Source organism: Prunus avium, chromosome 8 (assembly GCF_965620075.1).
Source record: "Prunus avium chromosome 8, drPruAviu1.hap1.1, whole genome shotgun sequence".
In the NCBI taxonomy this organism is placed as follows: domain Eukaryota; kingdom Viridiplantae; phylum Streptophyta; class Magnoliopsida; order Rosales; family Rosaceae; genus Prunus; species Prunus avium.
The window spans coordinates 3,086,956-3,114,896 of record NC_142291.1 but is presented as its reverse complement, the minus strand read 5'-3'; the positions used below and the strand labels follow the sequence as shown (position 1 = coordinate 3,114,896).

At 36.8% G+C, this 27,941-nt stretch overlaps 3 protein-coding genes across 6 annotated transcripts; 2 read left to right on the top strand and 1 right to left on the bottom strand.

The window, feature by feature from the left end:
- Positions 1-26: 26 nt before the first annotated feature.
- LOC110745119 (uncharacterized) lies at positions 27-1,103 on the bottom strand. The gene has a single exon (XM_021945198.2). The coding sequence runs from the start codon at positions 1,101-1,103 to the stop codon at positions 27-29; it is 1,077 nt and encodes a 358-aa protein (XP_021800890.2).
- Positions 1,104-5,756: 4,653 nt separating this feature from the next.
- LOC110770347 (carbonic anhydrase 2) lies at positions 5,757-9,326 on the top strand. The gene is made up of 9 exons (XM_021974472.2): positions 5,757-5,876; positions 6,534-6,592; positions 6,991-7,125; positions 7,462-7,510; positions 7,612-7,728; positions 7,888-7,941; positions 8,052-8,137; positions 8,611-8,719; positions 8,874-9,326. Exons 2-9 carry the CDS (start codon positions 6,549-6,551, stop codon positions 9,045-9,047), a joined length of 768 nt encoding a protein of 255 aa, XP_021830164.2. The 5' UTR covers positions 5,757-5,876; positions 6,534-6,548; the 3' UTR covers positions 9,048-9,326.
- A 7,360-nt stretch (positions 9,327-16,686) lies between these two features.
- Positions 16,687-19,834, top strand: LOC148291134 (F-box family protein). 4 transcript variants are annotated; one of them, XM_088246201.1, is made up of 2 exons: positions 16,687-18,015; positions 19,475-19,834. In XM_088246201.1, the coding sequence occupies exon 1, from the start codon at positions 16,886-16,888 to the stop codon at positions 17,972-17,974; it is 1,089 nt and encodes a 362-aa protein (XP_088102327.1). In that variant the 5' UTR covers positions 16,687-16,885; the 3' UTR covers positions 17,975-18,015; positions 19,475-19,834. The 4 variants fall into 4 exon arrangements, with proteins under 4 accessions (XP_088102327.1, XP_088102325.1, XP_088102328.1 ...); XM_088246199.1 differs by having other exon boundaries at positions 19,464-19,834; XM_088246202.1 differs by having other exon boundaries at positions 19,455-19,834.
- The last annotated feature ends 8,107 nt before the right edge of the window (positions 19,835-27,941 follow it).

The following is a 27,941-nucleotide window of genomic DNA, read 5'->3' as shown; positions in this document are numbered from 1 at the left end:
AAACAACATAAAGCGGAAAAAAAAATTCAACAAAATAAATTGGGGAGTATCCCATCACTAATCATAGGATCAAAAGAGTTGCCATCAGTATCAACAAAGAAGTCTGAGACATCAAGGTGAGTTGCATCCACTGGTTCTAACTCTGTTGGATCAGCATCCATCCTATATGTCTCAACCTTTTTTCCTTTGCCCTTGATTGAGGCTTGGTAAAGATCAACCAAATGTTTTGGTGTGCGGCATACACGTGCCCAATGCCCATTTGTACCACACCTATGACATGCTTCCTCAATCACCCTGTCAGCTGAAGGTTGGGAGCCATTTGTCTTGTCTTGTTTGTTCCACTTCTGGTGGTTATGAGATGCTTGGGTATTTCTTGGACCCAAGCGGTGGCTACTACTATTTTGGACTTGACCATTACGGGTACCCCTACCACGACCACGTCCTCGACGACAGTTGCCATGTGATGAGGTAGCATATGCCTCATGAGATGGTGCCAAGGCAGCATTCACTTCATGGAATGGTGCAAATCCAATTGGACGAGACTGATGGTTCTGCATCAGAAGCTCATTATTCTGTTCAGCTAGAAGTAGACAAGATATGAGGTCTGAATACTTCTGGAAACCTCGCTCTCGATATTGTTGTTGCAAAACCACATTGGAGGCATGAAATGTGGTGAAAGTTTTCTCCAATAGGTCTGCATCAGTTATATTTTCTCCACAAAGTCTTAACTTGGAGCTAATTCTGAACATAGCAGAATTATAGTCAGCCACTAATTTGAAATCTTGTAGACGCAAGTGCATCCAATCATGGCTAACCTTAGGAAGAATAACTGTCCTCTGATGGTCATATGTTTCCTTGAGATTTCCCCAAAGGGCCAACGGATCCTTGACAGTAAGGTATTCACACTTCAAGCCTTCATGGATGTGGCGTCTGAGAAAAATCATGGCTTTTGCTCGATCCACAGAGGATGCCTCATTGCCTTCCTTAATGGTTTCCCCTAGGTTCATAGTCTCAAGATGAACCTCAGCATCATTGATCCATGAAAGGTAGTTCTTTCCGGAGATGTCAAATGCAACAAATTCGAGCTTTGCCAAGTTCGACATTTTCAAGAGCTTTCGTGCTGATAACGTGTTGTGAAACTAGGGAATTTGTAGGGAGAAATAAGAGGAAGAAAGAGACAGTATAATTTGCTCAAATCAACTTGTGTTTCATTCATATTTGGTGCCACTATTTATAGGGGTAGAGAGACCTAAATCACCTACCACCCATAATTGATAGGTTACAAATATATTTGTAGGTTACAAATATATAATGATGGATATTATTGTGGGCATCTATAACCTATAAACCCATAACGTATGGATTTATAACATTTATTTATTTATTTTCCAACTTGGGGTGTATTTAAGGGTAGTTTGGGAAGATAGTGGGGTTTTCTTAGAAATTGTGAAAATTTAAATTAGAAGTTGGGGTGAACAAAGAGAAGTGTGGGGTTTAAATAGAAAATCTCAAATATATATATATACCAAACCAAGATGAGGCCCAACTTTACCTCCACTAGGTCCATACCCTATTTTGGGTTTCTAAAGTATTGGTGCTTATAAACCTTGAAAGGAAACAACTCCCTTCCAATGGGGGACTAAGTGAAAGTGTATTTTCCTATATAAACTCTAACAGCCAATGTTTTCACTGTGCTTCTCACCCGTGAAAGGTTTCAGTTTCTTGTTCCCGAGCTCAAAATCAACATATTTTCATTTCTCTTGCCGGGGGTGGGGGGGTTAAAGAGAGTTATCCCACATTTACGCATTCTTCTCCCCCAAATCTGCAATCAACGACATCTTATCCTCCAAGTTTGCAGTTTTCAGCCACCCCATCTTGATTGCCCTTAATTATCAAGGACAATTCCTAGAATATCTGTAATCGGATCCTTAGAGCAGTTCCAGTAGTTTCCCCTTGCCATGGCAAAGGGAGGGGGGGGGGCACCTTGCAAAAAGCAATGTTGGTTTCCAGCAGTTGCCATGGCAAAGGGCAAATACTATTCATTTTTTTAATTTTTTTTGCAAATTTGTTTACCTAAATAATTAATTTGGACAATATTTTCGAATCAGATTTTTGTTTTCCTACGTGTCAATACAACTAATCTTCAAAATAAAACATTAAAATACATGAATTACAACTAATTTTCAAAATAAAACATTAAAATACAATGAAAATAAAAGGCAAGCAAACTAACTTAATGGTTTTGATCATTTAACTAATTCGTGTTGCTAGGTCCATCGTCACGAAAAAGTCTTCGTCTCATAACATCCCTTCGTTCTAGCTTCCAAAATTGTTTTGTTTCAGGGGACATACGGCTTGTATCCATGGCCATGGTTTCCCGATCCTGCTTCTCAATGTTTTGCTTGCGTACATACTCCCTTTCTTTTACACATTCCGCTTGAAATATCCTCTCATCTTCTTGGTTTCTCTTCTCCATTTCAAGTCTCATGGCGTTTTGCCTTGCAATTTCCTCCAAAAATTTAGATGAATTACTAGTAGAATTACTCACTCTCTTCGCCTTCGTCGTCTTTCTCCCAATAGGCCTCAGCTCCTTTTGGATGGGTGAGTCTTCGCTCATCGGGGAATCAAGAGGCGAATCCGATGCCTTTGAATTATAGAGTGGCGTCTCGTTCAACACAACGGTCGGACCCGTGGGAATAATTCTGAAAGGTTTGCAATTTTTGACTACCTCCCAACATTCATGATGGGAAAAAGATTTTTTTCCTTGCCCAGTAGTACCAAACCACATTTGTACTTGCACAATCTATTTATAAACAAATATTGGAAATACAAGAAATATTAAAAAAATATTGGCAATGCAAGAAACATTAAAAAAATATTGGCAATGCAAGAACTATTAACAAAATATTGGGTATTTATGAAATATTAACGAAATATTGACAATGCAAGAAACATTTATAAAAAAAATATTAGGACATTAAAATTCATAAAACAAAAATTACAAATAATTTACCTCATCGGCAAGATTTTCCCCGCTTTTACTGTTGTCCATCGCTTTTGTCAAGGTATCTCTCTATTTCCCAAACTCTTTATTGAGAATTTTCCACCTATTAGACAATGTCATTTCTGTACGGTTTGAACTCAATCTTCCACAAAATTCGGAATGAATTTTTTTCCACATATGCGAGAATTTTATCTCATTGCCCGAGACGGGACAATGAGAAATTTGGACCCAACACTCACACAACAAAACATCTTCCATGGTGCTCCATGCCCCAACACCATCGATAGAAGAAGCCATAAAGATGATATGGAAAAATAAAACTTGAAAGTGAATAAAATGTTGAGTAAAAAGTGAATAGTAGTAGAAGTAGAAGAAAATATATGAGGATTTGGTGTTGAAAGTGAAGAGTATTGGTAGGTATTTATAGAAAAAAATTCCAGTATTTTTTGGTATTTTTTTTCATATTTTTATTGCAAAAATATTGACTGCCGTTGGATTGGAGAGAAAATCACGATCGGAGCACCCAAACGACGACACGTGGCCCAGATCCGTTGGAGTAGTGCAGGGCTAACGTCAGCACGCGGAGTTCAAATTTTTTTACCATTGGCACGTGCATTGCACACGCCAACAGTAAAAAAATTTAAGCTCCGCTCGCTGACGTTAGCCCGCCCTCGTTTTGGAACTGGGGCTCGACTTGCCCTCGGGCTAGCCCAGGTTGCTGGGTCCCGCCTCTTGCCCGAGCTTCATTTTGTTGCTAGAAACAGGTTCCCCCCAACCCCTTCTGCTGGAACTGCTCTTAGGGATAACTTAGATTGATTTGTGTTATTTACTTACTGTAAATAGGGACTCTAGAAAGTCTATGCCTCAATCAAGTATTCAAGAGACAATCAAGTCATTCACATCCTAAATCTTTCAATATCTACATATATATCTTCCAATTTGGGCCTACAAACCACAATTTCCACCACTATAGCCTTTTCCTTTTCTCTTTCATTTTTTCTTTTGGCGTGGTAGTGCGGGTAATAACAACAAACACCTGCCCTAGCAAGGTTAATTACTACAGGACACAGTGAGTCACGGGCCAATCTCATGGTCAAAAGTAGCACACCAATGCAGCTTAAATGCTAAGATCCCATAATCAGAAGAAATAATCCATAAGTTGAGTAATTGATGTTCTTTTCCAAATTACTTAGGTCGGCAGCTATACAATATTTATACAATATCAAAGCCGAACATAAGTTTCTTACGTTGCAAAACAATTTGATACAAATTAAAGAAGTAAAACAAGAGGGGGGACTAATTCAATCTTATCTCATCTCATATACATTCACAGTACATTGCATATGGCCATTTGACATTGGACCAATATGCATATACAATGCATTTTTCATGTGCTTATGAAAGTTAATCAACGAAAGATGAGTGTTTCAGTGGCTAGCCTATAGTTTTACAACTCTTATCACTTTCGTGTACACTCGCTAGTGGTGGGGAAACTAAATTATTCGCATTCAAAAAGTTATGCATGAGCACTTGCGTGTAAAGGTACGTGTATTTGATTGTCATTATGCAACACTTAGAAAACGATAGAAATGCGTTTTTCTTGTGGGAATATATATATATATATATCCATTGTTTTGAGATTTTATTATGAGATGGCCTATAACGTTAATTTCAACTCTAATAAGCTATGCAAACAGTTGAAATTGACGTTAATTTGCATGACGTGAGACGGCCGCCTAGAACTATATGATACTATTTTATTTTCTTCATTCAAACACAACGTTTATTTCAATTAACTCTAGAATCATTAGCCTCAATTGAGTCAGTAAACACCAAGTTTTCAACAAAAACATAACCAGAGAGAAGTATATATGCAAACGGGAAAAGCTTTTTAACTAACAATAGTCAACTAGAATCTTATAAAACTAGAGTTTTCATTATTCTCTGTGCATAAGTACCATGGGGACTTGAAGTCAGAACCACTTGGGCACACCAAATACATGTGCCAATCCAACCAACACACCTGTAACATCCCACATCGACCAACGGAGAGGGGATGATATGCCTTATATATACATGCCCACCTCCATCTAGCACGAGGCCTTTTGGAAGCTCACGGGATGTGACAACACCATTGGTAAAATTGATTAGTTGTTGGTGAACCTTTTTATAAATTAAAAAAATAGCTTTATATATGAAGCAATAGATAGAAATATCATAACGTAGTACATCAAATAGCTAAAGAGGTCCATCTTCAAGTTATACATGAAAATCAGAAAACAAAATCGCAGTGCATTCTTCGAAAGAGTATACGCACCGGGTATATACTGACAATGACAAATTACAGAAAATTAAAAGGAAAAATGCGATCTTGATTCCTCCACAAAAGCTCTCCCTTTAAACATAATTTTTTTTATAAAAAAAATATACATTTGAAAAGGAAATTTAGGGTTATACATATTTAAAACGAAAAAATAAATTTGGGTAACCATTGAAATTGGAGTGCACCACTTTTCACATGGCAATATGCAATTTACACTAGTAAACAACTTGGTAGAAACAAAACTGTTCAAATCGAAGGATGGTAGCTGTCAGCCCTTTGTATTTTACCATGTCACGACTTAAATGTGGTCCACCTGTGCCTTTCTCGTTGTCTAATCTTCAATAATTCAAATTAGTAATTAAAACATGCCGATTAAATAGTAAGTCTTGGTCTTTCTGGAAAAAAAAAAAGTAAGTACTCTTGGTCTCTATAAATAGTAGCTCCACTCCTCGCTGCAAAGATGTGCATGCATTTGTGTTGTGTTTGTTGCAAATTTGATCTCTCCTTGAATTCCTGGCTATATAGACAAGTTTCTTGAAAACTTACACGGTGTGGGCAAAATATAATATCTTTATACTATGTCTTTAGACTTTAGCTTCCTTGATTTACACTTTTGCTTCTATAAACTGCATGCCATGCATTTGACAAACTATTCTGAATGTTACTCTGCACTTATGTATGCATTTTGTAAATTTTGTGAGTGGATTTTGCAAGTTTTGATTCAAAAATGACTTTTCGTTTTGAAAAGGAACGATTCGAAATCAAAACCCCTTTCTCCCAAACCAAAAGGATTTTCAACTCTAAATTTGTAAAACTTGTGAACATCTGATTTAGAACTTCATCATTTCATATGTGTGTACTTGTTAAGTATTGTTAGTGAATGGAGCTTTCGTGAAGTACAAACATTAGCTTGAGTGGGTAGAGTAATTAACAAAATTTGGAAGAAATTACATTTATGCATGCATGCATGAGTAGTGCTAGAGTACTGCTAATCTTTCATTAGAAGCCTAAGCCAGTTTTAATTAACTTGAAATGAAAAACACCCATTTAATTTAAGAGAAAAACTACTTGCCCAAATTTTTTAAAATAAAAACTAGCGAACGTTAAGAGGAACAACTTAATTATATATAAGTACACACAAATATATACTTTTATATATATTGAATATTTTCTTCTAACTAAGTTCGTGATTCTTTGAATGTGCAGAAAAGAAAGTAGGCAATGGCTAGCCAATTGGCCCTCCAACGACTGAAGAATCTCCTCAGGTACTCATTATTATTTTGCTATTTAATTTCTGTAGATTCCTATGATTGACCTTGTTTCAAGAGCACACGCAACATGGAAAGAAAGTACACTTAAAGATGTTATTGAGCTCAACCAATTGAGTTGTACTCCACTGATCAAGTTGTTTTTGTTTTGAGTAACAATAGCATCATGTACAAAAAACTCAACATTTCCGTCACATGCTGTATATCTTTAATTTATAAATTATAACCAAGTGTTCATAGATTATATATGAAAATTCAGCCACCAGAATTAAAATAAATTTTATGGCTAAATCTAATATTTTGCTACAAAATCTTTTCCAAAAACCATGTGCTTAATTTATAGTTTAACAATATATGCAAAATTTGACAATTTTGGTTGGTATATATGGTTGCAGTGAGAAGGGAGAGCTGGACGATGTGGCTGCCGCCAAAATTGAGAAGTTGACGGCTGAGTTGGAAAAACCTGGTGATTTTAACCCAGTTCAAAGGATTGTAGATGGCTTCATCCACTTCAGGATCAACAAATTCGAGTAAAAGATCGGATATATTTTTCAAACGTTAAATCATATATGAATGATTAAATTCGTGAAAAGCATCTCAACCACTGCCACAATTCAGAAAAAAAATCATCATTGAAGGACTTTATGTTGAATAACATAAAGTGTAACATTGAAAATTTATATAATGAATTGTTCCTTTTTGTAATAAAACCTCACTTATTAAATTTTATAATATTAGTGTTGGTAGTAATTAGCCGTCTTATACCCAAAGTACAAAATAAATAATAGGTGGATATTCTTGAAAATTTGAAAATCTAATAATATTTTTCATTGTTTCTTAAATATATTTTTGGGCTGATCTTGCAGAAAATATCCAGACTGTTTCAACGAGCTTGCTGTTGGACAAAGCCCCAAGGTACAATTTGGGCTTCAGTAGATTAGGTCTAGCATCTTAAAATTAATTAGTATATAGCTTAATAACATATTAATAAAATTTTATGTTTTGTTTCAATGCAGTTTCTGGTATTTGCATGCTCGGACTCCCGAGTAAGCCCCTCACATATCCTTAATTTCCAACCTGGGGAGGCCTTCATGGTTCGCAACATTGCTAACATGGTTCCTGCATTTAACCAGGTTCAATACTCTCTCTCTCTCTCTCTCTCTCTCTCTCTCTCTCTCTCTCTCTCTCAAGTGATTAGTTATTCTAATCAAACTAAATATAAGTTTTAACAATTTATCTCACACTAATCATGTATTAGACAGCTAAAATAAGTTCGTTTATATGGCTTGCAGCAAAAATACGTAGGAGTTGGAGCGACCATTGAATATGCTATAACAGCACTTGGGGTGAACATTCCAAAAACTTTAGATTTAATTAATTATTAATTACTAGGTATTTTCTCTTCACTTCTTATTACAATATTTATGAATGATAACAAGAGAAGAAAATTTGACAGGTAGAAAACATTTTGGTCATTGGACACAGTCGTTGTGGTGGGATCAAGAGGCTTATGACTCATCCAGAGGATGGTTCTGTTCCCTTGTAAGTTTAGCTTGTGGAAGATTCATAATCGTTTATGAGGATGAAATGCTTTTTGTTCGTTACCAATTTTTTAATAATTAATAACGCCAATACTAAAAAATATTCAAAGAGCATTTGTATCCACAAATAGAGTTTGTATTAGCACTTTTTCGTGCACAATATACTATACGACACTCCTTTAAAATATTGGCCATGAAGAGTGCCAATACAAACTCTGTGTGTAGTGTAGACACAGCTCGATCTACCTATATTTTTAGTAGTGTGGTTTGTTCCAAACACATGAAAGATTCTATTGCTTCTTCAAAAATCACTAAAAGTCTTACTCTTGTATATTTTAGTCAAACTCTATAAATGCCTTTTTTTTCTAGCCAATCAACTAAGCAATGAAAAACTTTATTACCAAAAGGGAGCACAAATCATAATAACTTGCTAATGGTATACAACGTTGCGTCCATTTTGATTGGAATTTGCAGTGACTTCATAGATGAATGGGTTAAAATTGGTCTACCAGCCAAGGCTAAGGTTATAGCAAATGGACTGGGTGGGCATGATATTGATGAACAATGTGAGGCTTGTGCAAGGGTAAGCTAATAATATAGCACCAACTCTTTTATACTTTTCCATCTTTAACTCAATGGTAAATTTACAAGGCATATATACATTGTACACTCGGTTCAGTTCTCCATGATTGAAATAAATCTCACTCAGCATCTTCTTGAACAATGATTTTATGCAGGAATCAGTAAATTTATCACTGGTAAACCTGCAAAGTTATCCATACGTTCAAAAGGGGATTTCTAACAGAAATCTAGCACTCCGGGGTGGTTACTATGACTTTGTCCATGGAGTTTTCGAGCTCTGGGAGCTTGAGTCACACATTTCACCCCCTATCATCATACCAGCACCTTAATTGCTAGCTTACATGAAGCATCATCAAGGTGTATATGTGCCTCTGCCAATAAAAGTGACAATAAATAAATAAAGCAGATGAGGCGCCCTAGTGATAGTGGTACTGCTTGGTCTCGTATCAGTTTCGGTTGGTTCTTTTTTGTCAATGTTTGTGTGATGTTGCTTGTTTTCTTTAGTTGAATTAAGAACTTCATGTCCCCTTTGTAATTTCAAGGAAACTGTGTAATAATTAGCAGCTATTATCTGCTGCCCTCTATATGATATTTGTTTGCCATGCTTAGTTGAATTGTCGTTTCTTTCTTGGGTTTAGAAGCAGCTCTTAAGCAACTACAAATCTGTAATTGATTCATCCCTAATTTTAGCTCGCTCAAATAACGATCATCCACTTCGCTTAAATAATGGTTCATCCACTTATCTGCTAATGCTACCCCACCTCACCAATTAGAGAATTCATAAACTCTTAATCTAGTGATACTTCTTTTCCTAACGTTGAAAGACATTCCAAATTTGAACCCCTGTCCTCGCTAATATAAAAATAAGGCTTAAATGTCAAAATGGTCCCTATGTTTTATTGTGTTAGCCAATTTAGTCCCTGTGTTTTTAATTTGGAAAATTTAGTCCCTGTGTTTAGTACCGTTAGCCAATATGATCCAATTTGTTAATTTTCTGTTAAAAAGTTTTTAAAAACTAATATAATAATTGAATTGAATAATAAAAGAGATCCAAAAACAAAAACAATAAAAATAAAAATAAAATTGTATAGGCCATGCCTCAGCTACCTCCCCCTGCCCGCCCATGCCTCTGCTGCCATCAAAACGCTAACACACACAAAACAGAATTGTATAGGCCACTGCAACTCTCACACCACCACACCCCACCACCACCCAACAACCCCAAAAAAAATCTATGCCCCCCTGTTCATCACCACAAATTCAACCACTTTTGCTGATGATCTCCTTCTCTTAGTCTCTTCCTTTTGTCCATCAACAATTTGAGGTACTTCTCTCTCTGCAGGATGCACCCAACTCACCTATTTGTGTATCAATCTCTCCAGGGCTCTTTTGCTCATGTGGATTCTCAATTTACCTTCTTGGAAAGAATTGTCAATCTTGGTTTGCTGTGGGGAAGGTTTTGAACAAGTTTTTTATGCTAGTACAGAATATGGGTTCTATGAGGATTCCGATGCAAAATTGGGTTTGGAAAGTCTTTGTTTATCTGGAATTGGAGCTGGTGATTGGGGCTTGCTTTGGAGAAGCTGTAGAAAGCTGAAGGAACTGAAGGGATTTGCTATGGAGGGTCTTTTTTGTCCTTTGATATGTTTTAATGAAGTCTTAATATTTTTAAGTTAATTCAAAAAAATTTAATAATTAATTTTAAAAGGTTTTTAGGATTTTAAAAGAAAAAAAGGTTCATAATATAATTTAACGGTAAAATAACGGATTGGACCAAATTGGCTAACGGTGCTAAATACGGGGATTAAATTGGCCAAATTAAAAACACATAGACTAAATTGGCCACCACGATAAAACATAGGAATCATTTTGACATTTAAGCCTAAAAATAATAAATAAATAACTAACTAACTAAATGGTGATATGATCAAATTTGATGTAAAAAGCTGGTAACTAACATGCCTCCCTTGTTTTTTTTTGGGCTTAATTCCGGTTTTACCTGCTAAGCTCGAATGTCAATCCCAATTTAGCGCCTGGAACTCAAAAAATCACACACCCTCCAGAACCTTACTCCATGTCCCAGTTTACCATCCATCCACAAAATCGTTAAGTTGCTGATGTGGAATGAACATTTGATAATTTTAGTTATTAAAAATTTAAAGTATATTTAAAGCATTTTAAAAATATTAAAACTTAAATAAAGATAAATAAAAATTTACACGAACCAAAAAAACAAAAAGAAAAACCAACGGTCCTTCCTATAGCCCAAGTACACATTAAGTTGAGTCGTCCTTGGGCCGGGCCCGTACTTGGGCCAAAATACCACCCCATTCAACTTTGAATTTTTATAATTTCCTTTTGTTAAGCTCATGGTAGCATATTTAATTGGTATTAGAATATTATAATATGTTCATACCTTTCACTAATAAATTCAAATGTAAAGTACAATTTATATGCTTGGGCCAATACATTGTATATGGGAGATATCTCATTCTACTGTTTTATTTGGGAGATAGCTCATTCTAGCAAAAAATGGTATGGTTCTTATATGATTAATTTTGTGGGTTCTATTATGTTATAATCTCAATTTTGGGAGGGTAGTGATGTAGAACACATGGCTGAAGCGATAGAGGAGGAGCTGGAGCTACGTGCTCTCAAAGGCGAAACCGACAAATTAAAATTTTGGGCCCGAGCTACGATTTGGGCCCATGACCCACCGTTTCGACGCTGTTCTTGCACTTGTTAACTCAAGTTGTATAATCACAGACTCAGCTTGCATAGCCTTCTCGGCTTTCTATAGTGTGTTGGGCAAACAAAGAAGGGCTGTGTAGAATAGGTTTTCGGTGACCATCAAGTGGGGGTAGAGAAAGTTGTCTTGGGTTACAAAGCCGTTGTTTCTTTTTACTAGGTTTGAGAATGGTTTGTTGTTGTAGGTTATGGCGCCACCGAGGAGAGTCATTTCACCACTCCCGAAGGAGCCGAGAATGGCGAGGATTTTGGCCGTTTGAACCAGGCATGAGACACCCTTTAAGATCACTTTCTCTTTGTTCTTAGTACTCTTCTTCATATTGATATTGTAAATCAAGTCTTCAATGTAACAAGTCGAATCGTTTCCTTCAAGATAGTTGGGGCTTTAGAAGTTTTAATCCTTCTAAGTCTACTTGTGTTTGGATACCATCGGCAGCAAGATCAACCGATACAGTTTTAGAGCCTTTTGAGGCTACCTCTAAGTGATAGTACTTTACTATAAGCCTATTTATTAAAATTATTGAACCCAACCAAGCCCAAGTCCACCTTGAGTCGGGTTGTGCTTTGGCCGGGCCCGTGCTTCGGCCAAAGCAACATCCCATTTAACTTTAAGTTTGTTTTACTTTATTTTTTTGAACTCGTGTTAACATATTAAATTAATATTATAATATTATAATATGTTCATACCTTTCTTTAATAAATTCAAAAGACGGTATGTTTCTTATATGCATAATTTTGTGGGTTCTCTATTACGTTAAAACCTATTTTTTGGGAGGGTAGGCTAGGAGATGTGGTTTATGTTAAGTGGGCCTTCATGAATAAATAAAAGTTAAGCGGGCGCGAGGCTTAAAGTTGGCTTGGGCCAAGCACGGCCTATGAAGGGCTCTCGGTTGCGGGCTGGTCCTGTTTAACTGGATTTAATTTCTTATCCTGGCATGGTTTAAGCTTTAGTGTCGTGCCTAATATGGCCCACTTGGGCCGTGTAAAGCGCCATTTAGACAGGTTGGACTCGTGTCATGTTGGAGTGACCCTTCCCATTTGACATCTCTAAATGGGAACACACTGCATAAGGTTTGCTGCATGCCTACTATATCTTTAATTTCACACTAATCTCCTATCATCTTAATTCAAGAAAGAATAATAGTCAAATTTACAAGGTTACAAGGAATAGTTCCTATTTGGTCTTCAATTCATCCAAGCATGAAATTAGCATTCAAATCAAACTAAAGCAACTTTATTATGTTCTCATCGCACTTCGGCTCCTTAAAACTTGCTCTTGCCAACGAGCCATAACCAGTCAAGGGAAACACCTGCAAATATGCCGCACAAAAGAAACATCACAAGTATATTTCCGAAGGCATTTTGCTCTGGTCCATCCAAATAAAAGAACCCAAAGACATTAATTAACTTTCATGAGAAACCAGTAAAAGTAACTTATATTAAGAACGGGTTATGAACCATGTTGATCAACCTTGTAACCCTTGGGTGCCACTGTCATGACACAGACAGTGAAATAACCATTAATCATAAGATTTATGTGAGGAAGATCATCCATCCCTGGTTGCATATTTTCCAGTGAAGTAGTATGTTGGAACGAACATGAGACACAATAGAATTGCATCATGGGGCCCTTCCTCGATTCAATCTTCAGACATTTCACAAGGGGTATGTATCTTGATATCAAATCCAACACATTGTACATTGCCACAAGAACAAGTGGATACTTGAGACCAGGCAATGACACCAAATTTCTTATTTTGTAAATTAGAAGGATGAATTAGTAATATATGAGATTATGAGCCATATTTACAAGTCTGGTCCATTGATTTTCAATGCCCGGGGCAAAAGTAAAAAATGAGGCCTTTTTTGTTTAACACTTACCTCATTTTGAACAAAAATTATAACAAAAAGTTTCAAACTTAGGTGATAAGTAGGTTAGTTTAAGTTAAAATAAAAAAAATACCCATTATATGAAACCCCGTTATATGAAAGATAAAGAAAAAGGCCCAAAAAAGTTCAAAATAAAGTCCAAAAAGCATTACTTCCAACACATAAAAGGTATTTTTCGCTAGTATTCTTAGTGGACCGGCGGTGTTGGAGGCCCTGTGTCATCGCCCAGCCCGCACACCCTATGGGCCGGGCCTGCATACACTACAAGGAAAATCCCTTTTAGCGACGAAACCAGTTGGTCGCTATTACATGATATTTCGTCGCCAAAGATAAATAGCGACGAATATTTTTGGTCACTAGGGTCGTCGCTGCAAGCTCGTGGCTAAAAGTACCATGCGACGAAACAAAATTTCGTCGCTAAAATAACTTAGCGACCAAAACACGTCGTCGCCAATTAGCTCCAAGTTGGTCGCCTATAGAGAGGGAGTTGCCGCCAAAAAACCAAAAATTCCCGCGAAATGGAATTATTTAGCGACGAAATATATGTTTGGTCGCCAAAGATGGGAGTTTATTTGTGGAATATGTTAGTGGGTTTACTGAATGGGCGACGAACAGATTGGTCACTAAAAACTGCTGTCGGATTGAGCGACGAAAAGAAATTCGTCGCCAAAAGTGTATAGATTATTTTTTTTGAGAGAAAACAAGCATTTGAGAGAAAAAAAAATTGGAACTTACCATGTGCCCAGTTGGTGTTTCTCCAGTATTTTCACATATGAAATCGGAGAAGACTGATAATGTCAGCACTGTTTGGGCCCAAATTTGGCACGCCGAAAACAAAAGCCCACACCATCTCCTAGGCCGCTTGTTTCAGACGACCTCAAGCCCATCAGCACGACCCAGCCCATTAAACGAGTGGACAGGCCAAGAACAATAAACCTGGCCCAAAACGTTAAGAGGCCTGGGAACAGTGGAAATCAGAAAGCAACTTGGGCCTTGGAAGAACTAGAATAGGGCTCAAAACGCAAACTAAACCCAGCTGATCTTTTAAAAACAATCCCACGTGATCCCTGACTAAGAAAAGTCAACAAAATCGGCTGAAATCAAGATTGAACAGGAGCAGGTATGAAAGAAGGACGTTTCTGAAAAACTCTGTTGCCAGGAGACCAAGCCCCGTTTTGTTTATTCGGAAGATATCCTTCTGCACCAAAGAAGGCGCCATTTTCAAAGGATAAGCACACGCTGTTTCTATGAAAAGGAGATAAAGCGGGAAACAGGGAGTTGTTTAAAAACTGGGAACTTGCCATCGCAAGCTTCAGACTCTTGCAAAAGCAGTTGAAATGGAAGAACAGTATGGCATCCCATCAAAACGCAGGGAAATGATCACTTCAAGAAACTAATTGATAAGTGCTCGCATGCCAGAAAATGGATGGAACCCCTGTTTGTTTTAAATTAAAAATTAAAAAGATCTTTTGATTACTTGCCGCCCACTTTCAAAAGAACATTTCATATATATATAAGAGGGGGTGAACAGAGAAAAGGACAATCAACCAACTCAACCAAAACCCAGTCAAAAGACAAACACTCAAAATGATCACTTGATCACGAGAACTCCAAGCTAAGTCCAACAGACCCAGAGTCTGAAGCATCTTAATTTCAAAAGCTTTTTCAACAAGCTTGCAGAATCATCCTGTTTTTCTCCCAGCAAAGACAGCTGAACCACTGTTTCTGATTTGAATTCTAGTTCACAAATCAACAATAACGAGGTCTCTCTCGTTACAAATTTGGTTCAGCAGAGCCAAGGCAAGCAGAGTTTTGAGTTTTCTCAAATATGAAAACCTCAACAAATTTATGAAGAGCCCTGACTAAGCATCACAGGTATTACAGCCCATTTCCAGCTCGAGTCCAGCCACTTCTGCCCCTTTCAGACTGGAGAAGTCCCAGTTCTGCCCATCCAAAAGCCTTCCAGGGTTCGAAATAGATTAAAGCTCTGCCAAACTCAAGCTTTGGTATCGATTTGCAGCTGAAGCCTAGCAGTTGAAGTTGTTAAAAGTCCAGTCCAGCACAGGCGTACCCAGTCCAGCCCAGAACAGAGGCAACTATCCAGACAGAAATGGAAGCACAGCCCTCTTCTTGTCCTTGTATAGTCAGTTTTTTCCTTTTTGAGTCTTGTAAAAGGGAGTTCTGCCTGAAATTGGTTCAATCTGTCATCTTTCATTCTGGCCAGAATTACCGGTTTTCGTACTGAGGAAAATTGTAAAAGTCCTTACCAGTCTAAGGCATAGAAAAGAACTTACTTGGGAGATATTCCTCACCCAAATTCACAATCGCTTGTTCAAAGTCAATAGCTTGGGGCGCAAGTTATTTTTACTCTCAAATCTGTTAGAATTGAAAAATTGCTAACGGTGGCACGCTCGACACACAAAGAAAGTTAATTTATTGACCAACCATGGTCTTTAAATTAATGGGGAACTTTACCCTACCATCACAGGTACACAAAAAGGGGTGAACAAGCACGTATGTCATAAACAAGTCGAATGCATAATCTATATTTTGCATGAATAATTGCTTTGTTTAGTGGTCAATCGAGTTGGAAGTACTTTAGCATCATTTGGGACTTTAGAAAGCTCGTTAGTAATTAGACATCTGAGCCTCAAGAACAGACATCATCAGATTAAACAAAGTTTTAATACTTCTATGTATGCTTGTGTTTGGATACCAGAAGCAACAAGATGCAGTTTTAAAGCCTTCCGAGTAGGCCTCATCTTTTGGCCCGCGGGCTCATGGGCTTACGGGGCCTGCCCATAATATGCTATCGCCCCTCTAAATAGGAAAAGTATTTTTAAAAAATGTTATTAAAGCTCCTTTCAATAGCATGTAAGAAGAAAAATTTGGTATTAATTAATGCCACGTAATATAGAAGTTGTAGTAGTGCGGTTTCATGCCAAGATTGATTGGCAATGAACTAACTAACCTGTTATGTGAGTTTTTTTTTTTCTATGAACCCAAAGTTCTCTCAAAACAACGTCAAATAGTTTTGATTTCACTATTGCTCATTTCTTGCTTTATTTGTATGCAAAATACTGCCTTATGGACTTTATAAAACTAATTTCAATTTCAATTTTTGTATTTACTTAATAGGGGAAGTGAGTTTCAAAACAAAATTGAGGTTTATAATTCCAAGTTTGGGATTTCTGTGATCTTTTGTTTAAAAATCATATTCATGGTTTAAACAAGTTTAAAATTATTATTAAATTGTTAACAAAATAAAAAATTGTGACTAAATTAACTAAATTAACAAATTGTGACTAAAATAGAAGGAACAGGAGGAGGAGACTCGAAATGAAACTCGCCTGTTAGCTCAAAGAAGGAAGACTCGAAATGAAACTCGCCTGTTAGCTCAAAGAAGGAAGACTCTTGAGACGACCAAAACGTCTCTCCTCTCTCCCACACAGCCCACAATTCTCTCTCACTCTCTTCGGTCTGCGCTCATTTCTCCTGATCCAATACTCCGCCGTTCCACTGCATAGCCATGGACGCTCTCCCGCAAGACACGCTCCACCAGATCTTCTCCAGCCTTCCCCTCCGTCAGGTCATGATCTGTCGCTCACTCTCCAAGTTCTTCAACCACCTACTGACCTCACCATCCTTCATACACCTCATCTCCACCCAATCGCCTCCCCTCAACCTCTTAGCCCTCCGCCCTCCCCACCACCACCACCACCACCGTCACGTGTCCTCCCCTCCCTGCCTCCACGTGTTCGACCCCGACGACAACCAATGGCTCAGATTCACCCTAGATTTTCTTCCCTTCCGCTCCCCCCACCCCGTCGCCTCCTCCCTCGGCTTCGTCTACCTCTGGGGCGAATCGTCCGACTCGCCCGAGTCCACCAAGTCACTCGTCGTCTGCAACCCTCTGACTCGCCAGTTCCGAGTCCTGCCCCAGCTCGGGTCGGCTTGGTCGCGCCACGGCTCGGTCCTCGTTGACTCCGAAACTCGAGTCATGGTCCTTACCGAGCTCGCCGCTCTCTACTTCTCCGGTTCAAACCAGTGGCTAAAGTTCTCATCCAACCTCCCATCGAAACCCAGAAGCCCAATTTTGGTCTTTGACTCGGTTTACGCTCTCTGCGATGTGGGTTCGCCTTGGAGGAGTCAATGGAAGCTCTTTCATTGCACAATTTCAAAACTGAAGACCTCCCAGACGTGGACTCGGCTCGAAAAGCACGAGTGGGGGGACGTTTTTGACATCTTGAAACGACCCCGTTTGGTTCGCGGAAACGGGAACAAGGTTTTGATGGTTGGTGGGTTGAAGTCGTCTTTCTCGCTGAATGCTTCGTGCTCGACGATTTTGATACTGCGGCTGGACTTGGATAGCCTGGAGTGGGACGAGGCGGGCCGAATGCCGGTGGACATGTTCAGGTGTTTTCAAGAGTCGAGCAAGTTCAAGGTGTTTGGTAGCGGTGATAGGGTTTGTTTTTCGGCCAAGAGAATTGGGAAGTTGGCTTTGTGGGACCATTGTTCGGGGAAAGGCGAGTGGCGGTGGATTGATGGTGTGCCTGGAAGCGGCGATGGGCTTTGTCGGGGGTTCGTTTTCGAGGCCAGGCTCACTGCATTGCCTTGATCGGGTTCAGCAATGGTTTAAGCTTTCGATGCCAACTAGAGGTTGGTATTCATAAATAAAAAACCCCCAAATGTTGTTGTATTGCCATTGAATTTGATAACCTGTTGTGTTTGTTGAATCTCTTAACAAATCAATATAATTTTTATGTCTCAACATTTGTTGCCTTGGAGTTTTTGTTGCTGTATGTAACCGGCTTAGCCTGAATTGCATGGTGGATTTACAGAACAGCCAAAAGGAGAAGAATTAAACCCCTGTTGCTGCAATACTTTTTTTTTTGTTGGTATTGTTGGCGTTTGTGTGTGTCTATGAAAGTTTAAGACCAATGTAGCTGGCAAAGGATTATATATAAATAGGGGCGAAGTTTGTCTCAATGTTGTGAGAGTATAAAACTAAAAACATTACAAGTTTCTGGGCTTGTGGTAGTGTTTATACTGACATTTTGAACAGAAACTTTGACCATTTTGTACACAGATGAAAGCATGTTGGTAACTTTTCTTATACCATCTCTACGACATCATTTGATGATTTTCTATGACTTAAATACTGCACTGGTGTTATTGATCTTCTATTGCTGGTTTGGCAGTAAATTCTTGTACTTATGTGCCTATGTAGTTTGCTTCTCTTCTTTTACCAATTTGTACTTCAAAGAGCTTCGTGACTGATCTATTTGTAGCTCTGTTTTTCTTGATCTGACATCTGCTCCTTGAGACGCATGATTGATTTCTTTTTTAGTGGCTGACAAGTCACTTTGAATACGCCTTTTCTATGACTCAATATAGTTGCCTACACACCCCATGTATGGGTCCAATGACTCTTTAGTGTGATAGGTCTAGTTAAATTATTTTAAATTAGTAAGATTTGACTTCAAACAAAATCAACCACACCTATCTCTTTATCATCAGAATCGAAGCTTAGAACTGAATTCTTAACCTAATCATGTTTGGTCGTGTCAAAATTGGAAATTTGTGGGTGATATGTGGTAGAAAGTGTAGCCGTTGTGCTGATTCCAAAATAGGTGTATAAATCTGGTTTAAATAGATTTCAAAGCTAATTGGAAGCTTGTTTTCATTGAATAACTTGTCATTGAGTCCTGCTGCATGTAGGCATTTGTAATCCATGATTCATAAGGTATGATTGTGCTTCTTATTCATGTTCCTTTATAGTATATTATTGTGAGCAGCTGACCAGGTTGCTTGCTCGGTTTTCTAGAAATAATGTTTACATATGTAGCCACCTTGGTATTTAGCAAGTTTATATATAGGGATGATATTCAAATGATTTGGTTTTAGATATAGCTGAAATTTATGATTTTGGCAAATGAAATCATAGAAATTTCAGCCTTTGTGCTTGTGTTGTGATCTTCCATTAATTCTTTTGTAGGAAGCTGCAGGGTTATTCTCTTAAGTCAGATTGGTTATGTGTGTGTTAGATGTAGGGTATTTAAGCAACACCTAAGAACCCAAATGCTAATTGAAACTAGCATTTTAAGAGTTTATGTAGGACAATTGTGGGAGAAAAGAAGAGAAGAGAGATCTGGAATCACTCTGGTCATTGGCATCACACAAGGCGTATTGCAATCAGATGTTAGAACAATTCCCGCATCGCATCGGCCTTCAGCATCACGGCGAAGGTGTCCTCAACTCACCCAAGCCAACTCATGGTTCACGCAAGTGCAGGAACTTTAATTTCTTACACTATTAACTTTTTCAAAGCGTACAAAGTAACCCTTTCTATAGAGAGGGAATATATATTTTAGGGATAAATTTATTTCAAACGTAAACCATAATGGTACGTAAAAACTGAGATGGGGCTTCTGCTTAAAAGCTTGTATAAGAGCATTCTATTGCGTTCCAAACCTCATGACACAGCTTAAATGGTGAGATTACTTGGCTAAATTTGATCATCTATGTTTGAAACTTTACATGTATGAAACCAAAGTGACCAAGGTAAAAATTATGAGCAAACCAAAGCTCACCTCAAAATGAGGTTGCACCAACTAGAATGCCAAAAACGAATTATGTGGAAGCTAATCATAAGATAGAGTGGAATAGTTATCTAAAAACTAAAAAGATAGAACGGTATAGCAGAGTCTTAATGATCCTTATATCCCATAACATATATTTCCATAAACCTTGAGAATATATTAAATTTCATAGCATGCATCTGTTTTTTTCTGTCCAGAAAATGAAAAATAAGAGAAGATAGAAGAAAAGTTTCTGGATCACAAAATTGTATTTTTTTTATTAGTGGTCTTTTTTTTCTTTTTCTTTTTTTGATTTTTTTATACAAAGGCAATAGTGTTGTATTGATGAGTAGGGATGAAACAAGTACAAAAACCAGGCTATGTCCTAGACCTACAGGATTAGGTGATCACAGGTTGTAGTTCCACATCAATTTTTTATCACAGATTGCAGTTCTCTGATAAATTGATGTGAAGCTATTGCTGGTTCAATTAGTATTTAATCCATGTCTTAGGAATCTATTTCTAGTGGTACAAGGTACAGTTTTATTGAGTGCTTCATGTTTTTCAAAGTTAATGGCCAGATTTATCTTTTGTGTGTTATTCATTGTCTCATTCCTTGTTGTAATGGTTATTTTGGATGCTTTCTGTTGCCTTCTTAAATTAAACTTGGCGTTTTTACAGAAGACACTTCTGGATTTTAATGTTTCTTTGACACTTCTTTACTCTGGTAGAGAGTTCTTCCAGTCTTTGTCATTACAAAAAAAAGGTAAGAGAATGTTAATGACTTAACCCTTTGTAGGTAATTAGTCTAATAAACTTGACAAATGAGACATTCTTGTTGACTCTAGGACTCATTCGTTCATGTATTCCTCCTGATTGAAAGAATTCTGGAGAGAGCATGTATTTTTCAATTGAAAGGTAGTCATCCTTGTTATTTACTTTTTCAGTGAATAAGCACAGTTCCTTTGTCAGGACCGGCTCCCTTTGTAAGTGGCTGAGTAGCCTTGAGGGTGTTGCATGATTTGAGAACTCATATCCTATTGAAGTTGGATGGGCTACAATTCTGAAATGATTTTCACAGCCACTTGAAACAGCATTTGCATAATAGGGTTTCCAGTGAAACAGCTGTAGCCTGTTAGGTTTGGACTGTGATGTCTTAGATTCAGCAGTATGAAATTTGAAGGGCTTCTAGCTTTGTGGGTCAAACATCATCACAATATGCATGCTTTTCAGATGCCTAGATGTCAGCTCTCACCAAATTACACAATATTATGTGTGTTTCTCATGCCTAGTAGTGGTCTTACAAAATCTGCAAATCAACATCATAGTATTATCTGTCTATTGGAAAATCAATTTGGGTATGTGCATTTTGAATCTGTTTGGAGGAAGGAAAAAAGAAAGAAAGCAAAAGCAGAAATTAACAGGATGGTGATACAGATGTTTGGTAGTGTTTTTGTTCCTTGTGTTTATTTTATTTTTTTTCACCATTTGTTTCTTCTTTACATGTTAAAGGACTACTATGATGTCGTCCAGTTTAAATATAAGATTGAATTTTATTTTCAGGATGCCATTTAGATTTAGCTTGCAATGAAGAATGCTTTAGCTTTATTATTGGCAATTTTCAACAGGTAGGTAAAGCCATTGATGGGCATTGACTTTGTGAAATTATTAAAGAAGGAAATGAAGAATTAATATTGTGATTCTTGGTGCACAAAGGAGGATTTATATTGTGATTCTTCTTGGTGCACAAAATTTCCAATAAAATACAAGCTGGATCAACCTTAATGTGGATGATTTTGGACATGCCATTTGGTAAAGTGATGCTCAAGTCAGAGATGCCATTTCTCTTTTTCCACCTTTAGCTCCACTTTCTGATTGTGAGAGCATTTCCTTTTTCTTCTTTTGGATTATAAATTATGATTAATATATAATTGATAATATCAATGTCATCTGATAGACATGGAGCTACAGCTCATACTCTGGACCCATTATATAGGTATAGAAAATCTGGATAGGACCCATTGTTTTTCAAACACACGATCATGTCGAGGATGAGCCCATCTTTTTGGGTCAAGAGACCCCATCCTCACTGGTGACAAGGATGTGTTACCTTGTCCACCCGATTGGTTGGGTTGTCTCCTACCTGTGTTTCCTCTAGTCTCTGTATTTGTACGCTCTGTTTTTCTGGTTGCAGTTGTCCGTTATCTTCGGACTCTAGCATTGTAACTTTGGCATTTTGCCCATTGTTATTCCAGTTTGAACAAAAAAATAAAGCTCTCTCTAATTCAGTGAACCTCAAAATTGACCAATTAAATCTATCTAAGATGGTGGCCAATGCTCATATCCGTACATAATCTATGTTATTAATGTTCAATTTAAATTTACAATCATGTGTGTGCTGTGAATGTTGCATATTCTATCAAGTGAAATGGGTGACCTTATCTGACAAGGAAAGAAGGAAAAAAGGTGAACTTCTCATCTGAGAGCCATTTTGCTGAACTCTTTTTAAATCTCCTGACAACAATTTGAGGTGTGAGGTTTTCCGTGGTGTGATTGCTACACAAATATATTTACATAAGATTTTAGTTAACGTCAATTGCTTACGCATGCATGCTTAAATAACTACAAGATGAAACTTTTTTTTAATGGTTAACTGTTAAATCACTAATCCTAACAACCATTTGAGATGTTTAAGCGCTATGATCTTTACACAATTATAGCTACAAAAATTTAGTAATGCTTTTCTTCTCTATTTGAGGTGAGGCTTTCAATTCCATATATTTGATGTATCTCATTAACTACCACACGTTCGGGTCAGTGCCCGAGCTGAAGTGAGAGCGTAAACTCCGGCGGACACGGGAGTGGTCGGTGTTGATGTGTACCTCGGTCTGCTCAGGGCACTTCACATGTCCTGCCCTTTCTGGTAAGACTGAGCTCGGTTATTATTGCGCGTCAACAAGTCTTTTTGTTTTTTCATCTCATTAATACACACATTTTTCTTGGTATATCTCATATAGATTTTATCTTTGGCACACTGTTTTAGGGGAACAAAAGATATGCTCGGTTTCCTTATTGAAAGAATTCTGGAGAGAGCATGTAGTTTTACAAGTTTTTTTTAATTCATATAATTGTTTATTTTTCAATTGAAAGGTAGTCATCCTTGTAATTTACTTTTTCAGTAAATAAGCATAGTTCCTTTGTCAGGACCACCTCTCTTTGTAAATGGCAGAGCCACCTTGAGGGTGTTGCATAATTTGGGAACGGGAGATTCACTATTATACTTAATATATGGGCCAAATTATAAAAATATCATACATGAAATGGGCCTTAGAAACACACCCAAAGCTCATTTACAATATAACAAAGAGGCTTCGAAATTCCTATAAATTACAAAATTGTCATCAATTTCTTAAAACAAGCCCAACTCTAAAACTTCATAAGGACATCAAAGTAATTTAAAAATCAAAATTAAATTAAATATGGTCAACTGTCATCTTTTGGGTATTTTTTGGATTTGTTAATAGAAATTAAATGGTGTAAAATTTATCTATATCACTAGTGCTAAGAATGGGTATATAATTAAATATCTCTTTCCCTATTAAGTTTCCAGTGAAACAGCTGTAGCCTGTTAGGTTTGGATTGTGATGTCTTTAGATTCAGCAGTTTCAACTTTGAAGGGCTCCTAGCTTTGTGGGTCAAACATCATCACAATATGCAATGCTTTTCAGATGCCTAGATGTCAACTATCACCAAAATTACACAATATTATGTGTGTTTCGCATGCCTGGTAGTAGTCTTACAAAATCTGCAAATCAACATCATAGTATTATCTGTCTATTAGAAAATCGATTTGGGTATGTGCATTTTAAATCTGTTTGGAGGAAAGGAAAAAAGAAAGAACACAAAAGCAGAAATTAACTGGATGGTGATAAAGATGTTTGGTAGTGTTTTTGTTCCCTGTGTTTAATTTTTTTACCATTTGTTTCCTCTTTACATGTTAAAGAACTACTATGATGCCCTCCAGTTTAAATATAGGGAGATTCACTATTATACCCAATATAGGAGCCCAAATTATAAAAAAACACTCTATATGAAATGGACTTTAGAAACACACCCAAAGCCCATTTACAACATAACAAAAAGGCATTTAACTTCTTTTAAATTACAAAACTGCCTTTGATTTCTTAAAACAAACTCAACCCCAAAATCTCATAAAAAAATCTAAAATACTCAATAGGGCATCAAAGTAATTTAATAATCAAAATTAAATTCAATATGGCCAGCTATCATGTTTTGAGTTTTTCTTGGGTTTGTTTATAGAAATTAAATGGTGTATGATTTATTTATAATATTAGTGCTAAGAATGAATATATGACTAAATATCTCTTAAATATAAAGATTGAATTTAGTTTTTAGGATGCCATTTAGTTCAGTATGGTTGCAATGAAGAATGCTTTAACTTTATTATGGGCAATCTTCAATTGATCTTTGTGAAATTATTAAAAAAGGAAATGGAGATTAATATTGTGATTCTTCTTGGTGCACAAAATTTCCAATAAAATACAAGCTTTTTTTCTTTTCTTTTTTGTTTTGAAACAACAGAAAAATTTGTATTAAATGGGCACGTGGAAAATTTATTACATGTAGCATGCTTTGATTGGCCAAAAATAGCAAAATATTACTATCTCCATTTCACACAAGTATTTCTCATCAAACAGCCTTAATGTGGATGATTTTGGTCATGCCGTTTGGTAAAGTGATGCTGAAGTCAGAGATGTCATTTCTCCTTTTCCACCATTATCTACAGTCTCTGATTATGAAAGCATTTACTTTTAGATTATAAATTATGATTAATATATACGAAATTGATAAATAAAAAATCACTGTCATCTGAAAGACATGGACCTAGCAAGAATTCTATAGCAAGGGTCTTATATATAACCTTCAGGTGAGTCTTATTTCTTAATTGTTGGATAAAATTGATTCGCCGTTGGATCAAATTCGTTAGTATGATCCAACGATTAAAAGATAGACTTCACATAAGGACTATATATAATACCCTCATCATAGAATGACTCATGTACCAATAGGTTAAGCTCTGGACCCAGTTCTCCCATTATAGATATAGAAAATCAGAATAGGACCCATTGTTTACCAAACACACCATCACGTTTCTCCCTGGGGTTTTTGTTTTTGTTTTTTTTTGTCAATAAGTTTCTCCCAGGTTCAGTGAACCTAACAATTGACCAATTAAAATAATCCAATGCCAATTAAAATTTACAATTATGTGTGTCATATTCTATCAAATTAAATGGGTCACCTTATTTGATAAATTTAAAAAAGGTAAAAAAGGTGAACTTCTCATCTAAGAACACTTTTTAGGGTATTAAATCTCCAATCCTAACCACAATTTGAGGTGTCAGGTTTTGGGTGGTATGATTCTTACACAAATATATTTACATAAAGATTTTTGTTAGCGTCAATTGCTTACGCATGCATACGTAAATAATTACTAGACAAAACTTTTTTTTATGGTTAACTATGAAATCACTAATCCTAAGTTCCTAACAACCATTTGAGGTGTTTAATTGATTTTAAAAAATAAAGAAAAGAAACTCGGTCTATATACTAGTACCGATAGAATGTTGCTCCTTATGAATTATCTATACTCGTGGATAGACCATTTTTCTTCTCTTTTTTTCCCTTTATTTGGCTTTTGTCTTAGTGCATGCATTCCAAAACATAACCTGATGGATGAAGTCAACTATGATTTATGTGTTAAAAGATAAAGGCACACTTCGCCATCCTGTTGATGATTGTAAACTATGCTGAATGGACACTCCACTAAGCTTAAGTGTCGGATGTTCGGACACTCTTTGGACATTTGTGTCCAACGGTTAACGTCTTGTTCACGATCAATACACTCTTCATACATAGTCAGGACACTCTCTGAACACGGATCAACTCACTCAAGGTCAACTGATGTGTTCATTCATATAAAAATAATAAACTACATTTGAAATGCTTGGAAAACTTGAATTCCACTATATATAGGTATTGTGAAATTGGAGTATGAACATCAATATATATATATATATATTATTATAAATTATTATGTTTTAATTGCCGAGTCCCAGTATCCTTGTTTTTTGAAATTTGCCGTTTCCCCGTGTCATCGTATTCGTGTCCATACAACATAGATTATAAAGTTAACCTAATTTGCACAATTTTTTTGTTTTAAATTTAATCTTATCAATTCGAAGAGATTCGGTAACATAAAACAAATTGGAGAAAAGGATTTGGCTTACTGATTCGTCATATCATGTAAGAAATTAGGTTGATTGTCACGCAAAAGAAAAATAACTTTTGATATCTAAGGTGCCCTTTTATGAAATTTTTTTGTCTCCACCACTAATGACTAATTAAAAGAATAAAATTATTGCGAAAAATAAACCAAGAATAAAAGTGTAAGAGAGGCATGGCTATACCAACTTGTGAAGAATGACTACTATCTAATAGATCATCTTAAAAACCAAGAATATAAGAGCATCCATAGTGGGAGGGTGTAAAGTCACTTGTACATCCCCTTTATACCTTTAGGTGTAGTAAATATGATTTTTGTTCTAGTGAGGAAGATGTATAATTGATTTCTTTCACCTTTTTTTGCTGTACGTCCCACATTTGTTTACTTTTTCCCACATTTTCTCATGTAAGTCCTACATGCAAGAGATGTAAAAAAGGATGTACATGTGCATCTAAATTTACATCTCATGGTGGTGATGCAAATTTACACTCGTTTATACCTCTCTATTGCAGATGATTCTGATCACAAATGGTGTATATTTAACATACACCTCATTATACACCCTCCCACTGTGGATGCTCTAAGTGTAAGAGTGGCATGGCTATACCAACTTGTGAAGAATGACTACTATCTAGTAGATCTCAAAGATGAGACAGATTGATTGGACAATCAATATAAGAGAGAAAATATAAGTACAAGAATACATCTCATGCTTCCTTGAGCAAGTTAATGAGTTTGACTTAATTGTTGTTTTAGTAATTTCGTCTGGATTTGAGGCGTGACAATACCTCTTTTAATACACATATGAGACTAAGTCCTCCTTTATATAGTCATAGATGAACGAACCATGTAGGAGCCCACTATATGTCCAAATTATACACAGATGTTGTCCTCACCATAACCACCTAGGTCCAATACTTTAGGTGAGATTAGGCTCAATGGACCTCTACCTGTGGCGTTTTATCTTAAAAGGCTTTGGTGCAGTTATGAGTCGACCACATATATTTGAACTATAGATTATTATTGTATTCTTCAATATGGGACTTACACATCATGGCTTGTATTGAGCAACATACATCAACAATCTCCACATTGACGAGATCCAAGCCAAGGTAATCCAACCGTTACAACACTCAAACTTTTCGAGGATGACGTGGTCCCTGCAACTCAACCTCTACAGACAATAATTTCTTAAGTCTTGCTAGAAGCCCTTGCTCCACTTAAGCCTAGAATTTTCTCAAGCCTTGTTAGGAGCCCTTGCTTCACCTAGTTAGCCACCCCTAGGATTTCCTTGAGCCTTTTCACCACTAGCCCTTACTCTATTAACCCGCTCAACCTTTATCCATATGTGTAAGAATTTGCTTAAGTTACCTCTCCAACTTGAACCAAATGCATTGTAGCCGAATCATGCTATGATATCAATTGTTATAGGAGATCAAGGACTATATTTCTTAACACCTTCCCAATAATCTCCCACACCCAACTTAGGTGAAGGGCTCACCATCGCTTCAACTTCTTAAAGTCTATCTCGACTCGAGATGCCGTGTTGTAAATATTGCAAATGAACCATTAATCTTGACCTTGTCCCATCTACACATAACCCAAATCATAATGTGGTCCTAGCTCATGTGTAGTATATTAAAAAATTCTTGATGAGGATGTAGTTCTTTATAGGAGTAATTTCTTTTATTAAAAAAAAC

Excerpts from the sequence above, each read along its gene's own strand:
- LOC110745119 (XM_021945198.2), bottom strand. The coding sequence starts at position 1,103 with ATGTCGAACTTGGCAAAGCTCGAATTTGTTGCATTTGACATCTCCGGA.
- LOC110770347 (XM_021974472.2), top strand. The coding sequence starts at position 6,549 with ATGGCTAGCCAATTGGCCCTCCAACGACTGAAGAATCTCCTCAG. Across the intron at positions 7,126-7,461 it reads TTCAGGATCAACAAATTCGA|AAAATATCCAGACTGTTTCA; the intron begins GTAAAAGATCGG and ends CTGATCTTGCAG. Across the intron at positions 8,720-8,873 it reads AATGTGAGGCTTGTGCAAGG|GAATCAGTAAATTTATCACT; the intron begins GTAAGCTAATAA and ends GATTTTATGCAG.
- LOC148291134 (XM_088246201.1), top strand. The coding sequence starts at position 16,886 with ATGGACGCTCTCCCGCAAGACACGCTCCACCAGATCTTCTCCAGCCTT.